General features: G+C 40.6%; 1 protein-coding gene across 4 annotated transcripts in view; it reads right to left on the bottom strand.

Moving 5' to 3' along the window:
• The window catches only part of LOC105917945 (girdin), a 38,959-nt gene extending 18,761 nt beyond the window's left edge, over positions 1–20,198 (bottom strand). For 3 of the 4 annotated variants that reach the window (XM_036137243.1, XM_036137244.1, XM_036137246.1), the window contains exons 1-15: positions 19,883–20,198; positions 16,634–16,725; positions 14,407–14,512; positions 13,100–13,169; positions 12,537–12,595; positions 11,765–11,848; positions 11,544–11,684; positions 10,140–10,333; positions 6,228–6,309; positions 5,037–5,195; positions 4,689–4,835; positions 4,238–4,382; positions 2,586–3,188; positions 2,268–2,473; positions 1,955–2,149 (exon numbers count right to left, since the gene is read on the bottom strand). In XM_036137243.1, the coding sequence (XP_035993136.1) occupies positions 1,955–2,149; positions 2,268–2,473; positions 2,586–3,188; positions 4,238–4,382; positions 4,689–4,835; positions 5,037–5,195; positions 6,228–6,309; positions 10,140–10,333; positions 11,544–11,684; positions 11,765–11,848; positions 12,537–12,595; positions 13,100–13,169; positions 14,407–14,512; positions 16,634–16,725; positions 19,883–19,945 (2,346 nt within the window). In that variant the 5' untranslated portion in view covers positions 19,946–20,198. The remainder of the gene's footprint in view (positions 1–1,954; positions 2,150–2,267; positions 2,474–2,585; positions 3,189–4,237; positions 4,383–4,688; positions 4,836–5,036; positions 5,196–6,227; positions 6,310–10,139; positions 10,334–11,543; positions 11,685–11,764; positions 11,849–12,536; positions 12,596–13,099; positions 13,170–14,406; positions 14,513–16,633; positions 16,726–19,882) is intronic. The other variant, XM_036137245.1, reaches the window with a different exon arrangement.
• Positions 20,199–21,235: the final 1,037 nt, after the last annotated feature.

The following is a 21,235-nucleotide window of genomic DNA, read 5'->3' as shown; positions in this document are numbered from 1 at the left end:
GCATTTGTATTCAGCCCTCCTCAGTAAATACTTTGTAGAGCCATCTGCTGCTGCGTTGATAGCAGCTGTAGGCGCTGCAGATGGGATTTTTACCCACTCTTCTTTTCAAAATAGCGCAAGCTAAGAGAGCTGGGTACGACAGAAAACATCCGTCTTCAAGTCTTACCACTGATTCTCAGTTGGATTTAGTCAAGGGCTTTGGCTGGTCTATCCAAAGGCATGAATGTGCTTCGAACTAAGCCATTCCACCGTAGCTCTGGTCGATGTTTACGGGCGCTGGTCCAACTGGAAGATGAACCTCCCGTTCAGTCTCAAGTCTTTTGCAGCTTTCTGGCAGGTTGACTTCCAGGCATGAAATGACTTCAGCTACATTTATCTTCAGTTTTCCTTTCCCCATTCAGTAAAAGCATCCCCACAACACGATGCTGCCACCACCATGTCGCAGACTGATGTTAGTTTATACATCATCACACATAGGGAATCCTGTTTCAGTATCATGTGAACAGAGCTTCTATTACATGTTTGCTGTGTCCCTCACAAGCCCATTTGTTGGCTGGAGACAGAACTGTTTATGGCTTTTTCTCATCCACAAAGGCTTTTCTTCTCGCCACATTTAGCTGTCGCGTCAACAGGTTGTGTTTCCTAAGCTGCGGCTCTCTGCAGCTCCTGTCTTGCCTTGCTCCTTTGATTACCGCTCCCCGTTATCTGCCTGTCTTTTTAGGTCGACGGCCTTTAGATCAGCGCTCTCAGACTCAAATCCTCCGGTGAGCTGCAACTTTTAGATGCGTCCCCTTGCCCTACACACGTGAATCAAACGGCTAAACTAGCTCACTAGCATGCAGCCGAGCTCTGCGGAGCTCTGCTAATGAAGTCATATTGGAGGGAGGTGTGTCGAAGCAGAGACGCATTTAAAAGTTGCAGGACCGGAGTTTGATGCCACCGCATTAGATGGTAGGCTTGCAGTTCATGCACCGGAAATTTTCATGTGAAAATGCGTTGAACAGTGTTCTGTCAGATGTTCAAAGCTTGGGACTGGGCTGGATGGTGACATAGGCCCCACAGGCAGTTGCCTGGGACGCCAACTACTGAAGGAAGGGGCAAAAACCAAAAATCTGAATAAAATAAATAATAGCAATAATGCACAGCCCTGACTGGCACCCCTTTTTTTTACGCTCTGTGTATAAAACAAGAATTCAGGAAATATGGACAGTCCTGCCCCCTGTGCCCTGTTGATCCTCGTTCTGCTGGAGCTTTTACTGCTGTCAATCAAATGCACTGAAAAGGAAATCTGAACCAATTGCAGATCTGCTGATCAAACTGAAGTAGGTAAAAAAATAAAAAAGTGAGTTTTTTCTAATTTAAACAAACTTGACAGTGTTTACCAACCTTTTGAAGATGTCCTTCAAGAAACAGTTGAGGTAAAAAAAAGTTTAGTAACAGCGGAAGTTAGCGTATTGTTCGTGGCTCCTGTCAGAGTTGTTTCACCTTTTTTAACCGTGGAATTGAAAGCTATGCCTCAGAGGCTAACTTCAGTGTTATGTTTTCAACCTAAAACAGCTGCGATGTGTTATTTGTCAGTCTTATATTAGCTTGTTCGACAGCTACCAGGCTGTTTGACAGTATTTCCTCCTGTGAATAGGCCAAAAAGGAGCCAAAAATTTGTATTTGTTTTGTTTTATTAAAGTCACAGATCTCTCTTTTTTAAAACTTTTAATTCATGTGCTTCAAAATGGCATGATTTTAAAATCATGCCACTTCTTGGTATTAATGTGTTGGTTTAGCAAATAAAATCCCAACACAATGCAGTGAAGTTTAAGGTAGTAATGTGTGGAAAGACTTAAAGCTTAGAAATACAAGTCCCAGTAATTAAATGTTGGCATCCAGATTTGTCGCTGCTTTGATTTCTTGCCGTTTTTATTTCTTGTGGTGTGTGACAGAGTCAGCTCGCCCTCACCTCTCTGAGGGTCGCCAGGGTCTTCTGGTCAATCGCTGCTTGTTTGGTCAGCTCTCTGTTTTCTCCCTCCAAGCTTTTGACCCTCTCTGAGGTTTCTCTTAACCCCTCCGCCTCCTTCACCAGCAGACGCATTTCTCTTTCCAAGCTCACCAGGCAGACATTGCGGCTGTCTAAGCTGGCTTCCTGAATTTCGTTCTGGAAAAGAGGCAAACAGCAGCCATTCGTGGAGGAGGAAAGCGTGTTTTTGTACCTTATTTAGCCTCGGTTTAACAAACGTTATGTTAGTTTACCGAACTGGAACCATGGCTTCTACCTGCTGTCGGAGCCTTCGGTTTTCTTTCTCCAGCTGCCGTTTGTCTCTCTCCAGCGTGGTGGTTTCATGCTCCAGGTTCTGTTTCTCCGTTTCCAGCTGCTCCAGGCGCCTGGCTGAGATCCGAAGTTCTTCGAGGGACGCCTGCAGCGCCTGGTTCTCTGCTTCCAGCTCCTGAACCTCAGCCTCCAAACGCTGAGCTTTACGCTCTCGAAAGACAGCGTGAGGTAAAAATAAATAAATAAATAAATAAAAAACAACTGTAAAAAATTCTGTTTTGATTTATTATATGACTACATAAAGTGATGTTACCAAACCTACCGGTGTTGTAAAGAGAAGTCTGCAGTTGCTGATTCAGCGTGTCCAGACCCCTGCATTTAACCTCCAGTCGCTGTGTGTGCCTGCTTGCATAAGAGGAACGTGTTGGCAGACCCGTGGAAGCGCTATCACGGCACTGGCTTTTTCTTTGTGGTCCAGGGGCCGGATCGCATGGCCCAACAAAACAACGGAGCCGGTTTTGATTGTTCTCTAAGATTTCCAGATCCGACATAGCTTCATTGCCTTGATCCCGGAGGCGTCGGTTCTCCTGCGCGTCACGGTCCGGACGATCTGCGAGAAAGAGCTGAGTCTGGACTCCTTCTCGCTCCTCTTTGACGACTTCCTGCTGGCAGTTTGAACCTCCGTTTGGGATCAGCAGCGTTTGTGCATCCGAGTGGTTCTCCAGGAGCGAGGATTGCTCTGCGGAGGAGGTAAACTGGTGGGTGTCGCACACCACATGGCAGCTGTGTTTGGTTTCTGTGCCGACGTTATGAACTGCGGCTCTCAGCTCCTCGATGGTCCTCAGGAGTCGTTGGTTTTCCTTTTCCAGCTTTAGAATTTGACTCCGGGTTCTCTCGCTGACCTCCTCGCTCAGGGTCTGCGGCCCTTTGAACACACACACACACTGCAGCTTTTAACTTTTGGCAGTAAAAAGATAAGAAATATTGATAGCCTTTCATTTCACATGTCTGTAGGTGATAAAAGGATTTCTTTTCTGTAATACTGCTTACACACATGAACTGAAATTGGGCCAGATGTGTAAACAAATTAAAGAAATTAGCAATTCATAGATGTACAGTAAAACAGTTATTATTCAGTTATCTGGGAACCAAGAAAGACATTCAGATTTTTTTAAAATTCTATAATATAATGGAAATATTTAAGAAATGCATTATTTAAATTGATTAAATTGAATTTAAAGCTGTTATGACAAGGGCTTATATGGTAATTTCCTTTATCCCAAAGTAAATCAACAGCACTAGATCTATATTTTAGTCAATGACCTGGAAGGCCTCTTTCTGATATTTCTGATCTGATTAAAGATAAAATATAAAGAACTATGTTAAGTCAAACTTTTTTTTTTTTAGTAAAAGTGAGTTTTCAAAAACTGACTTTGAGTCAGACTTTAAACGTGAAAATGTAGCAATTCTTAATAATGAAACTGACTTTGCTGCTGTTAATGTTAAAGTTGATTCATTTTAGCTTGGAAGCTGATGGCCTAGTTAAATCCTGGGTGCTTAAGCAGAACATAACTGGACTTCTTTTGTTTCTTGAGATGTTTCACCTCGTACTCAGTTCTTTATTCAAGAAGCCTTTTGGATGAGAGCTGAAACGTCCTCAAGAAACCAGAGAAGAGGTCCAGCTGCCTCCTACTCACACGTTTAAAATTGTCATGTCCTTTGATTGCTGAGAACTAGCACCAGCCTATGGCCTGGATAAATAGTAGAGTTCTCAGTACTTGTGTTGTATGCATTGAAAAACAAATATATGTTTGAATGAATGGCTTGTGAAAGAAGATCTATGACTGGGTTCCAAGGTTACTAATAAATTAACCACATCTGAGGGACTCAGTCGAACGTATCCACACAGGCCCGGTCTCATAACAACAGCCGCTCCCTGTGACACCCATCGCCGTAGAGTTGCATTAATCTCACCGTGAGAGTTTTCTGTAGTCTTGGAGAGTTGCTCCAGCTCCCAGCCCAGGTGTTGGGACTCCTCCATGCTCCTCCTCTGTGCCACGCACAAAGCCAGGTTCTCCTCCTGAAGCTCCTTCATCCGCTCCGTATCTGCCTCCTTCTCCTAAAGTCAAACGGCGCGTGCAAACATGTGAGGAAAGGAGAGAGATTTATCTTAACAGGGGCGTCATGTGATTTCAGATATTTGAACCACGCTTCCTCCTCTTTCTCAAATTAGAAGCCAAAGCCTTTGCTTTTGTTTTGTCCCTGAACAGAGTAACTACACGACAACATAAATCGTGACCGCACATCTTCCAAAAGCAGTGCAGAACATTTAAGGTTAGAACATGAGGTTTTAATAAGATTACCCATATCCCCCTCAGCAGAGAAAACTAAGATGCTAGCTTATTCAACGTAAAACACGTCTGACCTGTTCCATGTCGTGGACGCGGGCCTTCAGCAGCAGGTTCTGCTTCTCCAGCTGGTGGATCTTGTCTGTTCGGGACCTCCAGCCTTCCAGCTGATCCTCCAACACCTCCTTGGTCTCTTGGAGGACCCTGTTGTCCTCCTTTAGCTCCTGTGAAATGCACGAGAGATTCACACAATCGAGCTATGCAATATATATATATTTTTTTTTGACCTGACATTTAATATTTAGTTTTTTCTCAAAACAATAAAACCATATTCATGCATTTGTGGCATCAGAGCAACAGGTATTATGCTTTAAGTGGGTGTAAGTACAACTAAAGTGTAGGCAATTGTTTGGATCTGCTTCCACCTCCACTTTGGCTTTGTAGAACTCCATCTTGTGCAGCTGCTCCTTGTAGCGTCCGACTTCGCTCTCCAGCTTGTCCGCCTTGATGGCGCGCTCTCTCAGGGCGTCAAGCTCGTCCCGGTAGGTGCGGGCAGCGCGCGCGTCCACCTGCAGCTGGGAGTTCTGGTTGGCCACACACATGATTTTTTCTTCCGAAGCACGTTTTAACATTTAAAATAAATCCACCTTTTTATTTTCTACCAATTTGACAATACTTGCACAGAATAGAATTCTAAAAAAAAGTTTATAGATTTTACAATATAATAATATGGAAAGAGCTTTTGCCTGACAGGTTTTTTGGCAACATTTGATCGGCTGTTTTTACATCAGTCTGATAGTTTTGATATTGTTGTTGAGGTACAACCAACATTTTGAAGGGAATTGGAGCCCACAACGTGTGGCTGTCGGAATAAATAAAGATAAGTAGATAAAGTTATTTGCTGTGACACATAAACGCAAACTTGCAACAGGTTGTTACAAAGGCTCCATCCATATATCCTCTTTATATTTACTGATGATAACTTCTCACTTTATCAACGCGAGCAAAATCAATTAATCAATCAATTTTATTGTCAACTACAATTTGCATTGCAGTCGAAAATTCAGTTCCAAAACATGTATATTTTCAGTAATAATTATAGGCACAATTATGTATAAAAATGTAATGCATTGCATGAAAAGGCCGCATTTGGCTTATTGTTTTCTAGCAGTGAAGTGGTTTAAATAAAAAAAAAAATGACTTCCTGACGCTGCAGGGGGGAAGCTTTTGATTTTACATGTCTGACCTATCACTGGAACTCCATAAAATTGCATTTGCTGATTTTATAAGCTGCAAGTTGATGTTCTCGGATGATGAGTATTTAAGTAACTTAACCAAGCTGTAAGGAAACAGCTTGACTTGCATCTCTATTATTGGTACCATTGATTGTGCAAATGCATGATCAGACTAAGCACAATTTACTGGCTGTGGAGAACTAACCATTAAATAAAATATTTAGCCTCTGTAAAGGGCATTGGAAACAGATTTATAGGTCTGGTTGTATCTCTGAGTGACTGCTTCGTGGTTCTAATTAGCGCTTATTTAGCTGCAGGGTACGACGGTAATTGCATGGATCTGTGCAAGCGGCAGTTCTTTGGTCTTCACTGACTTCATACCTCCTGCTGGATCCTCTTCAGTTCGGCCTCCGTGTTTTCCAGCTCATGTCTGCAGTCGAGCATCTGTTCGCTCTTCTCCTCTCTGTGGTTCAGCGTGCAGCGGGGAAAGAGTGAGGTGTGTAGTGTCAGTGCCGCAGGGCCATTCAAAACGGACGGTGGGTTAGTGGCGTCCAAATCTTTTGTAACATGGGCCAAAATCATTATGTCAACAGTACTTGTGGACCCCCACCAAAAAAATCATATAATCACAAATAATTGTTAATTTATTTACCTGTTCAATAATTAACTAAACATGCAATATATTAATTTATCAAAGACAGTAAATAAGCTAGTCTGCAGCATTGTCTAATCTCAGATCTGAAGCTGTAGAAGGGTTTTACACATTTACCCTAATCAGAGAAATGTTAGATAGATAGATATTTTTTTGTCATTTCATAGCAACAAGAACAAGATTAGGGTCACGCTTTCTTTGAAAATGCTTCCTGTATTTACCCAAGTTTGATAAATTAATTAAAAGGACAGTTTGGTTCATCAGTCTGTTTTTCAGTAAAAATTATTGGATACATGTAGTTTTATTTAATATAAAATTCAAGACAATGCAAAAAGTGCAGTAAATAAAGACCAATACTTTGTGCTGTGCCTAACATTTCCATAGTTAAGATTTAGTCAGTAGTTCTGACCTAATTGAAATTACAAAGTCTCCATTTGTATCAACCTCTGGTGGCTAACGAGACTAATATGCATAATTCTTTAATTGCACCAACAGATAGTTAATCTTGATACTAATCTTTCCCAAATACATGGATATTGTGGTACTGTACACAGTCCAAAATAGGGGGTGGGTGAAAGCATGACCTCGCCAATTAATATAGAACCTATATATTTCATCAATATAAAACATTGCATATAAGGAAACCTGCCATTCACTTAGGAAAGGAAATGTAGGAGTTTATATCTCCCCCCCCATCCCTACATTGTTGGTACAACGATTCAGTCCGCTGCACCCACAGCTAACAGATACAGCAGTACCATCTGAGGAACGGGAGAAGCTGTCTGTTCAGCACAAATAGCTGACCTCCAGTAAGCAGCTACTTAAAACAAAAAAGATATCACTTTTTTTTTTCTACTTCCACGTCTCCACAGAGTGAAACGTATCAATGTTTTTCACAGAAGACTACCGTTTCAAATGCGGGAGGGTGGGGGCCGAGCATTGCGAATATGTAAGAGCGAACGGAGGCTGAGAGCAGAGTACCGGTAAGCGACAGCAGACGGAGAAAGAACGAGAGGGAAAAACAAACACAAAATATGGAAACTATGTCTAACTATGGCTGAATTACTCCAGCCCTGTGGTGGACTAGTGACCTATCCCGGGTGTACCCCGCCCCCCCCCCACCCCCCTCTTGTCCAATGACTGCTGTTGATAGGCACCAGCCACCCAACACCCAATATATCTATTCTAGATGGATAACTTGCCAGTTTTGATTGAGATGGTAATAATTCCCTTCTGGTGATAATACATGTTGCTATTAGTAATTTACTGAAATTTACTGCATTTTACCGTGATTTTCAAAGCTGTATGCAAACAAAATTTTGTTCTGTACGCACTCTGTGCATGCAGGATGACAAATAAAGTTGCCTAAGTCTAAGTCTAAGTATGATTATTAAATACATTTAGGCCACACAATTTAAACCATGTCAATTACCAATTATTCAGTATGTTGTATACAGCTCTGGAAAGGCTCCATCTGTACATTTTACATTATATTTCACTTGACCTTTGCCCCATCCCTAAACCCCCCCCCAAAAAAACAAAAACAAAAAGAAATTTCTACCCCTGTGTATAGAGTAAGTTAAACACACTAATAAATATTTCTAAATGTAGAAGTAGAACCCTCCACAAGCAGGCCATTAAAAAGGACAAAGTAAATCTGTGCCTAATTTCTCTGTTTGATTTGGCGTTTGCTCAGAGGCAGCTGGACGTGAATCTGGATGAATTATCCCACTAACAAGAGAGGATAATACGTAAGAGACAACTGGATGGAGAGAAATGGTAGAACTGAGACCTGGATTGGATCAGGGTTAATGCGTGATTGTGTGTGTGTGTGTGTGTGTGTGTGTGTGTGTGTGTGTGTGTGTGTGTGTGTGTGTGTGTTGTATCCACTGAAACGCAGAGCAAATGTGGGTCAGTCATAGTGCACTGCAATGAAACCTGCCAAGCAGACAGCAATGTGGGCCAAACTCTGCAGGGCATCTCTTATCCATCGCCACTAATTCACTCTCCACCAGCAACACCAAAAGAGAAGAGCTCTTACTGTTCAGTAATCGCCCGCCCAAGAAAGTGAGAAGAAGTTCCCATTCCTCTTTTCTAAAGCAAGATAAAGTCAAACCATGAAGAACTTCAGCGATATGGCCGGAGATGCAACAAATAATGGGGAGAAAAATAGATCTGTTTGATTCAAACGTGATGATAAGAGATGCCGCTTGCGTTGTAGCGATTGAAATATTTATTATTTGTCTGCGGTTTGCATATTCAAAAGTCAGCAGTATCTTGGTTTTATTAAGGTTGTAATTGACTTTGCTAATGTTTCAAAGTTTTATATTTGAGCAGCAGGCCAAAATAAGCTAAATACCGCTAAAAGCAGAGTTTAGAGAAAGGGTCCCTCCAGGGGAGGACTGGGACAATAACTCAGGCTGGGAATTTCATACCATCTCAGGCCACGCCGTCACCGGCACAACCTTAGAACCTGCAGGTGTGTTTTGTGCTCTTAGGTACCTGTAGGTTCCTGCTCTGGCTCCCTATTGCTGCTGTTCAAACCTCCATACCTGCAGGAGCTACTGCAGCACTACTGCCACTCACTGACTTGACACTGCCTCCTTGTAAAAAATGTGTTCAAACCCACTTAATTTTTTTAATTGCTAATTGACTATGTAATGCATCGGCTATATTCACTAAATCTGAGTTCGAGGAGATTTTAGCATTAAAGTTCTTTTCCATTGGCTCTTCGTTAACCATATTTAAAAATTTCCATTACTTTAAAACCTTGTTTATTAATTAATTAATTTTTTAATTGTCTTTTTTATGAAAAAAAAAAAGAAAATAAAATAAAACTTTTTTTAACTGAGTCAGGTTTGACCCTTGGTGAGGCTAACCTCCTTATTAAACTATTGTGCAGGACAGGCTGCTGGCCATTTCACCGTTCGCCTATAGAGTTTATATTTCCTGCTCCTTTATGGAAAATAAAACTCCAGTTTATTGTACTTTGCTGCATCAGTGGCCAGTGCTTGTTTCTACTTAAGTCTCTCCCTCTCTGCTCCCCGTTCTTCATTTTCTTTTACTTTCTCGCTCCATTTTACGTGGTCTATAACTTGCTGCGTGTATCTCCCTGCACTGCATTTGATACATTTTTGCAAAGTGCAGATGGAGTGGAGTTCTAATTTCTTTGCTCCGTCTGCAGGCCGTCATGAAGCTTCTTAAGTCGCTCCCTCAAGTTGCCAATAACACATGAAAACGAATAAATCGGTGGAGCAAGGGTCTGAAAAGTCACTGATGACAGCGCTGCTGTTACAGGCCGTCAGCCTCCTTGGAAAATGAAAGGAGGGGGTGTGTCTGTCTTTTTCCTCTCCTATCTGTAATCTGGGGAGACAGGCAGATACCCGGGTGAGCGGCATGAATGGTTCCCACCTAATGCGCAAAGTTCAGCATTTTAGCAATATATACCTGCCACTGATGCAAAAATTAAGTGTTCTTATGTTCTGAAATTAGGAATACATTATTTAAAGTGATTTCCATTGTTAATTAGTAAATCACTCTAAAGGTAAAAGTAACTCCTATAACCCACAACCATATGCTGATAATTGTAAGTGCGTTTATGTCACAGAATTCTTTATTTTCTTCATCTTTGGTGTACTTACAGTTCTTGTCTAAGTCGTCGGATCTTTGCCTTGGAGTCAGCCAGCTCCACTGCCAGGTGTTGCTGGGTCCCTGTCTGCGGCTGCTGCGGCTGCTGCTGGACGCCGGGGACTGCGTAGCTGGCGGACTGCGGGCTGGACGGGCTGCAGAGCAAGCTGACCGTTCCTTCCTTTTCCTGCATTAGCTCCACAATAGTCTGCAGGCATGAATAGAAGAACATGCAGGATGTTGCAAATCAACTCCAGCTCTATCACAGCTTTTTTTCAGGGACATCTGTGTTCTTCAGATATATGAAGACATTCATAAAGAATTTGCCGTTTTTCATGCTCACTTTGTCATTAGAGTAGAAACTGATAGAGATGCAGTCAATAGAGAATTGTGGCCAATTTCTGATCCCTGCTTTTTGTAAAAATTTGACTTGCCAGTGTTGATTTGAGCCAATTCTGATAGCTCTTAAAGACTTTTTATTAGCAGCATTCAGAAAACGTGTTATTAGGCCACAGTTCACTGTGCATCTGTGAAAAAGGCTTCTGGTACTTCAAAACCACAAAACTATAAGAAACTGAAATTTTGTGTGGGATTTTTTTTTAATCTTTGTTTACTAGTGCTAACATTATTTAATTCAATCTTTTTCAATTTAACCTTTATTTTACCAGGAAAGCCTAATGGAGATTGAAATCTCTTTTCCATGAGCGTCCGGGCCGAGACAGCAGCAAAGCAAATAAGTTTCAAACAACCAAACACATTCAAACAAAGTGTTTAAACAAGTTTAGAACCAGGAATTCAAAAATTCAATTAAAGTTCGATAGCTATTTAAGCAAATCTAGCAAAAAACATTTGCAGACAGATGTAGCTGTATTTAAGTCATCTACAATTTTCTTGAAAAAAAAAAAAAAGGCTGACAACTTTTCTAAATCAGGACTGTTTGATTTCAGCAAAGGCACAATAAAGTTCTTCATCGTTTTGATGAAACCTCCCCCAGGCGGGTACACATTGTAGAAGACAGCTCCTTTTTATATCCTTTTTATGCCAGGAATGAAACAAAGGGCAAACAAGTTTAAAAGGGCAAAGGAGCAAAAGTCTAACTCAGTGTTGGAGCAGCATGAAGGGATGGCCGACATCCCCACATGGAAAATACATTTTCTTTTAAAACAGTTTCACCTTCTCTGTTTCCTGACTTCATTATAAATAATTCACGGCTACTGAATTAAACCAATTATGGGTCTTCTTTGGTCAACAACAGCTTCCATATCAAAGATTGTTAGTGTTTACATATGTTGTGTTCAGTGATGAGACAAAGATCAAGTTTTGGCCATTCAGAGCTGGGAATTGCCTGATCATTAACTGTTTTTTCTGTGTACCTGTGATTGTAAAATGTACGGAAAAGCATGGAGTGAACGCTGTACCTCCATATGGACGTCCCTTTGGTCCAAGACGTGTTGAAGGTGTGTGGCCATGTTCCTCATAACAGTCTCCATCTCCTCTGGCTGGACGTCGCTGGACTCCAGCCACTGCAGATCCAGCACATTCTCCTGACTGTGGGTCAGCTTTTAGTCATGATGAGGGAAACAGTCGGTCAGAATCGGGAGAAATGGACACCGTACAGCGAGAGCTGAACATCTGATACCTCCTGAATGTGTGCAGCTATTGCAGCTTTTGTATCAAAGTCAAGCGTCTGGATCTTCTCGATGTACTCCTCCTTTTTCTCGCACTACAATCACAATAAATAAACACAAAGTCCATAAAAGCACGTTATCGTGCCGCACAGGACACAAGAAAGGCAAGGCAGGTTTACATAGACGGCACTTTTGAGGAACAAGACGATTCAAAGTGTTCTAAATGAACAGAAAAACATTACAGAGGGAAATAATACATATAAAGAAAAGCATTACATTTACGTAGAAGTAAGCAAAGTAAATCTTTGACTAGACTTTTTTAGTTTCACTGGAACAAGCTTCATCACTAACATTCATAGCTTAATTGTCTCTATTAATACATTAACAAAACATGCAGAAAGCATAAAATCACAGTACTTAATTGTTTCTATTAATAATAAGAAATAAAATAGATAAATCCTTCAGAGTTTCTGATCTAAGGTTATTTTATCCAACTTTTCTAAAGCTAGCTTCTTTTATTTGATTGTAATAATAATAAACTAAGTAAACCCCGACTCTTTTAGTTTCACTGGAACAAGCTTCATCACTGATTGTTTCTATTCATAATAAGAAATAAAGTATGTCAATCCTTGGGGGTTTTGTCCAACTTTTCTAAGAGCTACAATTAACTGGACATCTACAGCTAAAATAGGAGGTAAACAGAGTAAAAGAAAAAAAAAAAAAAGCACAGCGAAGGCGGTGTGTGCATGTGTGTTACTAATGGTCCATTGCTGGCACACTTACCTGAACTGCACATCCTAACAGTAACAGCAGAAGTTTCTTCATTTCTTCCAGACTTTGTTCTACAGAGAGTGGAGAAAAAAAAGGCAATTATCTGAGCTGGATCCTCTGCATATCATGTAAGGGGGATTTCCACCATGAAGTTCGTCCGAGTGGAGATCCGGCTGGTGAATTTAGGTCAATATTTGCCAGGGTCTTGCCGTCACAAGCCAGTGCACTTATTAGATTGATTGTGCAATTGAATAAAACAGTTCAGGAAGAGAAAATATTGACTCTGCTGCAGTTTCACGGTTTTTCTGCAACCGGAATGGTTTTAATTACCGTGCACAGCAAGGACATCATGTTTTGATTTCCAATCTTTTAACAGAAACAAAAAAAAAAAAACATACAACAGTTACAAACAATTTTATTGTGCGGATTTGTCTAAACCTTATTGCTCAAATCACAATTTTTCTGGAACGTCTCTGTGCTGAACAAACAAACAGCAAACAAGCTAAGCATACTGAGAGCCGATCCAACAGAGCGTGGAGCTGAGACATTCTGTGAGGCGTCTTTAAGAAACCTACCACAATAGGGATTCTTGCCAAGCAGCAGCACGTCTGGCAAAGGAACCAGGATTAATTGCCTCAGATTATCCTGCAGAAAAGAGAAAACAGAGGAAAAGATGGGGACTGAAGCCACTTTGAATCAATTGTAGCTTTTAGACTTCTTAAGTTCAGATTTGAGATCAGTTACAGTGAATGAGATGGACGTGGAATAAAGTCCAGTTGTCCTTGAAGGTGTTATTTATTTGTTTTTGTCATGCTCATTTGCATCCTTTTGCAAAATATCATACCACAGTAAAACCTGCCTGGTGGCAGCATCATGGTGCGGGGCTAATTTTCTTTCAGACTGATTTATTGTTTTTCATCTCAAGGTGGATGAAAATATAAACAGTTCCAAAGAACAATCCATTTTGACCCAGAAAATCCAGGCGTTTGATAAAGAGCTGAGGGTGAAAAAAGGATTTGATTCTTCAGCATCACAGTTATTCCAAGCGTACATCCAAATAAAGAAATGGCTTCACCGGGTGTAAATTAAAGTTTGAGACTAGCCGAGTCAGGTCAGACACCAGAACTTTGAAGAAATTGTGGGAAGCGATATCTTAAGAAAGCTGTGGACAAGAGATGTCCTCGCAATTTGGTAAATTTGGAGAGCTTTGGAGAAGCAGAGTGGGCAAATATTACAAAGCCAAGTGGTGGGACGCAGACCCAAGAAGACAGAAACTGAATCAAAAAGTGCTTCGGCGAGGTATTATTCTAAGCATGTGCACAGATATGCAGCAAAGTTACTGTACTATTTTGTTTGTCATATTCTAAGTTAGTTCAGTGTAATGATACAGGATGTAGTATGTCACATGAAAGACAAAAAAAAACCCGATTAATCACAGTCACATGTAATAAGGGTGTGTACACTTTTGAGATCCACAGTAAGCTGTCCTCAGTAGAAACAATTCTTCGGCGATCTTAAAAAAAGTCAATCTCAGTTCAGACTCTGCTTAATTTCTCTGACAGACAGAGAGCTCAATAATTCAGCTTCACTGCAATCGTTTGATGTTGTGAGTCACTACAGAGCTCTATTTCTGTCTGTGGCTCCACATGCTGCTTTTGTTGCTGCTGCCGCTGTGTGGTAACCTCACTTCTGGGCCGATTACACATCTGCTAACATGACCGACATTTAGGCCACACGTCCACAAAGTGTGCACGCCAAGGCACAGTTTGGAATAGACACACGAAACATGTAAGCATCTGATTCAGGAAGAGATTTACGAGATTACATGTTTTGCAGGGTTTGTAATAGCGATAGGATAGAAGTGAAACGTCCAAAAGCTCACCAGATAATAACTCCTGATTCGCTGGACGAGAACGTTCAGGTTCTGGATCCTCTGACCTGGATCTCTGCAGACTTTGTTTGACCCCTGAGGTGCAGTGGAGGGATTTCTGAAAAATAGGAGAGCACGAAACAGACATTTTGACTGACACGTCTGCTGTTTCCAAACAGTTAAAAGTCTAGGCTCAGAATCTTCCATGAAAACACAAACGAGGTCGCCATTCATTCCTAAATTTAGCCCGCGTGACATCATCTCTCCCGACTGGGGTGGTTTTGAGCCAAAGAGAGGCATCCCTCTTCACACTTTTCGCTTGCTGTGTATCAACTGTGCGCAGCTGCATTAGGGGGAAAGGCCTGCAGTTGAGCTGCCAAAACGTGAACCCCCCAAATGACCAAAACCGTACGGTTTACAGGCCGGGATTTCTTGCAGATCAATATTTTCATTACAGGACTGCTTGCCCTCCTTTCCACACTATTTGTCCTCTATCTGGATTCTTGCCTCCCATCTGTGTCCCACTGCCACTAAACAGCAGGTCCTAATCCGAAAAGGGTCTCCCAATCCAGGGGATTATACCGCCTCCCCCTCCTCCCTTCCTTGCATCATTGTTTTTTTTTTTTTTTTTTTGCATTTGAAGATATGTGACCATGAAGGGGGTGAATGCTGGCAAATTAGCCACAAGTGTCGTGTGATCTCATCAGTTTCTCCTCATCCTTTGCGGCACCTGACATTCAGACTGGGCATTCAGAGTTTACTCTTTGAAGCATCACTTTGACCAGACGTGAGGGCTGGACACACAAACACCGTCGGTCAGTCGGGGCTTTTAATGAAGGATGAGGGGCAAAGCTGGCAGAACAGAAGGCGAGCAAATCATAATCCCTTAAGTAGCATCTTAACATCTATGATGTGTTTTATGCTTTGGCAGATCTGATCACTTTGTTTTTTTTTCTGCAGCCAGCCTCGGCGCATGGCTCTTATGCTAATTCTAACATTTGCGGAGAAACTCTAACCTGTAAGTAATGAGGAAGTTACATTTAAAGTCTGCGGCTGATAACAAAGATCCTCTTTATTTCTGCAGCTGGACAATAGCGGCACTGTTGATGTCTGGACGCATAAAAATGACCGATGCTGCATTAACAGCTGCTGAAACACATTTACTACCCCCCCAAAAAGATGTCCAACACTGACAGGTCAATCACGTTCACCCACATTATTAGGTTGCCACTGTTATGATCTTTAGGTGTTGAGGTTTTGTGTTTCTTTCACGTCTGTTTTCTCAGTTTACTTGTTGTCTATGTTCGCACTGCAGGATGCTCAGTTCCGAGTTTGTGGATGGTACTAATTAAATGCGACCGCCATCAGACGTCAGTCTGAATGAACACTTCAAGACCCCAAAGCGACCCGCATGCGCAGTTATAGCATGTGAAAGTAGACGTTACATATCAGGACACCTATTTGGGAAGTAATGGTGGATGTAATTGTTACTAGAAGTGTTCAATTAAGCTTTGTTGAAAAAAAAACACAGTTGCAGTTGTTGAGCAATGGTAGCTGACAATAATAAGATCACACTATAACAACACGAAGGAAGGTAAAAAAAAGATCAGAATTGGGTCGTTCACACTGCCATGAAAAGACAGATATGGGTTGCATATGGGGAAAAATGAGATTAGGGTTGGATTTGTTTGCTGTGTGAACATAACTTAAGTGTTACCAGTTGAGTTCCTTACCTAATGCATTAGCTTCTTAGTTCATTCTTGTGTTCTTTGTACATTTAGATGATCTACGTTAGATTTTCCTAGGGTATTTTTTTTTATCTCCATTCAGCTCCTATGATCATTACTCCCCTCCCCTCAGCTTCATTTGCCTTCATCAGCCTCAGCTGTTCCACATCTTCACCAGATTGCTCACAACTGTTTTGCCATGCCTTTCTCCACACTTCCCTCTGCATATGAGCCCTCTGGTTTTGTTCATTGCTGGTTTCCTCTGTTAAGACCACCCTATATGTCTTTTTCTTCTTTGCTCTGTCAGCCCGGCTGCTTTGCTGCACTGTTCTCTGTGTGTAATACAACCTGTAAGTTTTCTATTTTATTCATTAAAAGAGCCTTGCCGGAACATCTGCACTTGGGTCCTTCATCTAACAGCAAGCAAGACAGCCACCAGTTTCGAAATGCAATCTGAAATTGTTCACATCCATTAGATGCTGCAAGAGCTAAATAGAGAAGCCCTGACTCACATTTTAGCCATTATCTTGTTTAAAATGACTCCATCCAGTAGGTCAGAAAAGTCCAAGTGGATGCCCTCTTCAGCTGGGATGAGCGTCTTCACCTATGCAAGAGAAAGAAATGCATGAGCTTTAAAGGGATTTTATAATCTCTCAGGCTGAATTTATAAAAACAAACAACAACAACTTTATGATAATGTGACACAATAAATCATTATAGCTATTTCAGAACTTTTTTTTGAAAAATTTAATTGAATATTTCATTAGTTTAATAGTTAAGGTGCTTAAATAAATGAGTTTCACTTCAACTTGCAGCTTATAATGTACATAATAAAATTGGTGACATTTTGAAGATAATTTAGCTAATTGTTCTTTTTTATTGTCTTAAAATACTATAGGCAACATTTGTCAGTTTATACACCAATCAGGCATATCAATATGACCGTTGATTATCTTTATCATGACACCTGCTTGTGGGTGATGCAGGGCTGGCCTAAGCTTGTACGGGGCCTAAAGCAGAAATTGATGGGGGGCCCCATTTCCCTGTAAAGAACATCAGCAACAATAACAGTGGTTCAATGCAGATTTGGTAGAATCTAAGACAGGGCGCCAAGTTTATTGGATGAGCTCAAAAGCAATTGGAGGTAATTAATTATTATTTGCTGAGATGTATTCGGGAATGAACCAAACTCAAATGCAAAGAGAAGATTAAACGCGTAACATCAAATTGTAACTATGTAAACACAATAAACAGTGAAGATTATTCTTTGCACTTCTACAAAGTTAATACGGTCATTCCTTCAAATGTTAAATCAAATCTTTTAATCACTGTATACTGAAACCATCAAAAACAAATTTAATGGGATTCTCATGGTCAATTAACAAATCAAAATATTTTTCTAGAGATGTGTTAAAAGGGTAAGCATAAAGATTTCAGCAAGTTTGGTAACTGGGTCAGACCATCTCCAGAAGTACAGCTCTTGTGGCGAATTCCCAGTCTGCACTGATCAACCTAACATGAAGGTCCAAGGAAAGAATAGAGGTGAAGGGTCCCAGGACTCCAAGGCTCATTGATGCACGTGAAGAGCAAAGGCTGGCTCATGGGGTCCGATAACAAAGGCGATCAGTTGCAGCTCAGATAGTGGGAAAAGTTATTGTTTCATTTAACCAGGAAAGGACTGGTTGAGATCAAAGATCTCTTTTACAAGCTCAGCCTTGGCATTCTGGCCAAGACAAGCAACAGCACAAAAAAAATAAATAAAATTCACTCGTAAAACATCTGACTTTTAATATTGAAGATAGCTATAAAAACACAACTGAAAGCAGCATAAAGGTGTAAATGAGTTTGATGTCATAAATTTAGCAAACACCCCTAAAACCAGTGGATGCTTCTAAGTTTTTAAGCAGAGATTTAAACACGTGTAAGGTAACACGCTGCAGAAGATTTAAGGAGTTTTGTAGATTATTCCATGCAGAGGGAGCAGCTACGTCGTTTTCCTAGTTCAGTACAGACATTGGGAACAGATAGTTTACAATAATCCTTGAGAAGCAGGATAGTAGCTCAAAGCCTTATTCTTGGTCAAGCGGGCCTGTTTTGATGGAAACAAACCAAGAACGGCCTTACAAACGATGACATGCCAGTGATTCAGTGGCATCCAGGGCATCCAACCCAAGCAGGCCTTTAAAGTTTGAGATCAACGTCAGTGCTCCATGATGGACAGACTCCAAGGCATGTAGGCCTGATGTTATGCCTGATCGTTGCATTGTATAAATGAAATTGGAAAAACAAAACATCTCCATAGTCAACAGTTCAGAAAAAAAAATCAGGCTAACATCTTACATTTAGAGTATCTCAATCTGGAATTCTTCCACAAAAGCCATTTCTTTGTTTTAATTTTCCTTTATTTGTTTTATTTTCTGACCATGCAGTTAATGTTTAATAGAATTAAATGATTTTGTTTTGCCCTTGAATTCTTTTATACGCATTTTTAAACTAGATCAACCTGGGCCTGCTCTACATCCACCTAGACTACCACTGCATCTGACAAATCTTGTGTAGTTGTTAGACTTAGAGAGGATTGAAGTTGACAAAGATTTTGATAGTGAAATGGATAAAACATGGATCCATATTTTTACGGCAAACTATAAATCTTAATTTGCGCCCAAGGCATACCGGCGGAGCACTAATCGAAAGGACCCCAAAGTATTCAGGAGCTTCTTAGAGAGTTTTATTCTGGCATTATAGCGTTGCTAACAAACAAGGTAAAGCTATAGGTAAACTTGAATTAATGATCAATTTTCTCAATCACTCCTGATTATACTTGTGAGACGATTTATTCATTTATAATGGAGGCAATATACAAATATCCCCTGGACAGCTGAGTCCACAAACACTATTTGAGTTAAATTTTGCACAGAATGTTAAGGTAGGATTTCTTAACAAAATGAAGATATTTCTCAATGTTAGAGTGAACTATTATCAAGATTGTTTTCACAAACTAATATGTCTGATCATGTTTTTACAAACTAATATGTTTAGATTAGATTAGATTCAACTTTATTGTTATTACACAGGTACAGGTACAGGGCAACAAAATGCAGTTTAGGTCTAACCAGAAGTGCAATAGCAGCAAGTGCAGGATAAACAATGGTTCCATAAGTACAGGACATGGGTTTTTACTGAATAAATATAGAGATGGATACTATTATAAACAGAATTTTACTGATAGATTTGTCCTATGAGTATAATATATAGATAACTAGTATTGTGAACTAAATTTACAGCTGGATATGTAAGTTACCGAATACAATATACAGGTGGATATTACTATAAATAGAGTTTTACAGATATGTACAGATATGTATATATAGATAACTAGTATTGTGAACTAAATTTACAGCTGGATATGTACCGAATATAATATACAGGTGGATATTACTATGAGTAGAGTTTTACAGATATGTACAATAGCATAATATACAGATGATTGTTATTATAACAGAGTTTGCATGTACTATGAATATATATGGCTATTACTATAGGCAGAATTGTGAGCATGATATACAAGTAGCTATTACTATAAAATGAACAAAAAAAGTTTGTACAGAAGCTATTTAAATGAAAGTGCAGTGGCAGGTAATTGCATATTACAGTTAAAGTACGGTATTGCAAATGTATATGTAATGAAGATTAAAGATGAATTCTCAGCATATGTGAGTGTCCTCCTTGTCGGAGCGTGCGGAGGGATCTGAGTCTCTTACCCAAGTAAGAAGGGGGCTCAGCATGAACTGATCCAAGGAGGCCAGGAAAACTCCACTTTCCATCGTCCCCGGTCGCTTGCGTTTTATCCCGACAGGAAGTCCCCCGAATCAAGACCGCTGCACTTCTTTCTCAGAAGGCGCTTCGTTCAGGCCGTCCCCTCCATCTCATTTGAACGACACAAGAGTTGCCCTTCTCTGACTCAAGGTTTGTCTTCGACATGTCCGCGTATGGTCCCGAAACAGCACCCAGGCACTGACAGACATCCTCCCTGGTCGTTTGCTGCAAAGGCATCTGCCGTCTGTATCCCTCCTCCTCCTCCTTCTCCTCTTCCTCCTCCTTCTCCTCCTCCTCCCTGCCGTCCCACAGGGAGACTCGGCGCTGATGTAGCGGCGATATTTGAACAAACGAGCTAGAAACAAAAAAGCTCCCTCAACCGATAAAAAAACCCCCAAAACGTACAATTATGTTTATCTTCTTTTAAACACACTATTTTTTTAAGCTACCATATGGACGAGCGAGCTGGTCGTTAATCCGTTACCATGGTGACCGCGCAGACGCCCAATTAATCAGTCAGTCAAATCCGAACAGACAGGAGCGCGATATAAATGTTTCTTTTATTGGTCCTCCACTCCATTAAATAAGAGAACTTACTGCACCAAACTTTGGCTGCGACGAGATGTGGTGTGGTGAAGCAGTTGCACCACCTTGTGGCTAAATGTAAACCATCCATCCATCCACTTCTGATTATATTTCAATAATAATAATAATAATGAGAAAATTATCGAAAATGTTTTGCTAAATAGTAATTACAAATCCCTTCTGTAACTTTCATATGCAGATGTTTTCTGTAGAATCCTAATCATTCAGTAATTAAGTAGTCAGTAGCCAATGTTTTTATTATTTCATGGTCCAATAAAGAAATATTCTTCTTCACTGATGTCTTTTCAGGGACTCTGTTGTTGCTGATCGTTTTCTGTTACCAGTAGATCTGACTTTTAGTTCTGCGGGATAAATTTTTGTTTCTTTCTACAAAGACCCAAAACAGTCGGACGGGGCCATGTTCCGAAAAGAGCTGACCTACATTCCACCTGTCTGTACCCAGACCTTGACCGGAGGAAGACCCAGACTTCTCCTTTAAAACAATCCAATGATCTCAAAATTATTCTTTAGCCTTTGTCCGACTAAAGTATAGCGAGACATAAAAAGGATATTAATGTGAACTCCTCCCTATCTGTGTATGATTGCATTGCCAAGGTCTGAGCAGTCTCACTTCATCTTTTGTTTTGATTTCTGTTACAAAATATTTTTCCCACATAGCAAGGTAATAATAGTTGACATGCACTCAAAAGAAA

The sequence above is a fragment of the Fundulus heteroclitus genome, chromosome 5 (genome assembly GCF_011125445.2).
Source record: "Fundulus heteroclitus isolate FHET01 chromosome 5, MU-UCD_Fhet_4.1, whole genome shotgun sequence".
Classification (NCBI taxonomy): Eukaryota; Metazoa; Chordata; class Actinopteri; order Cyprinodontiformes; family Fundulidae; genus Fundulus; species Fundulus heteroclitus.
This window is presented reverse-complemented; position numbering and strand designations above follow the sequence as displayed.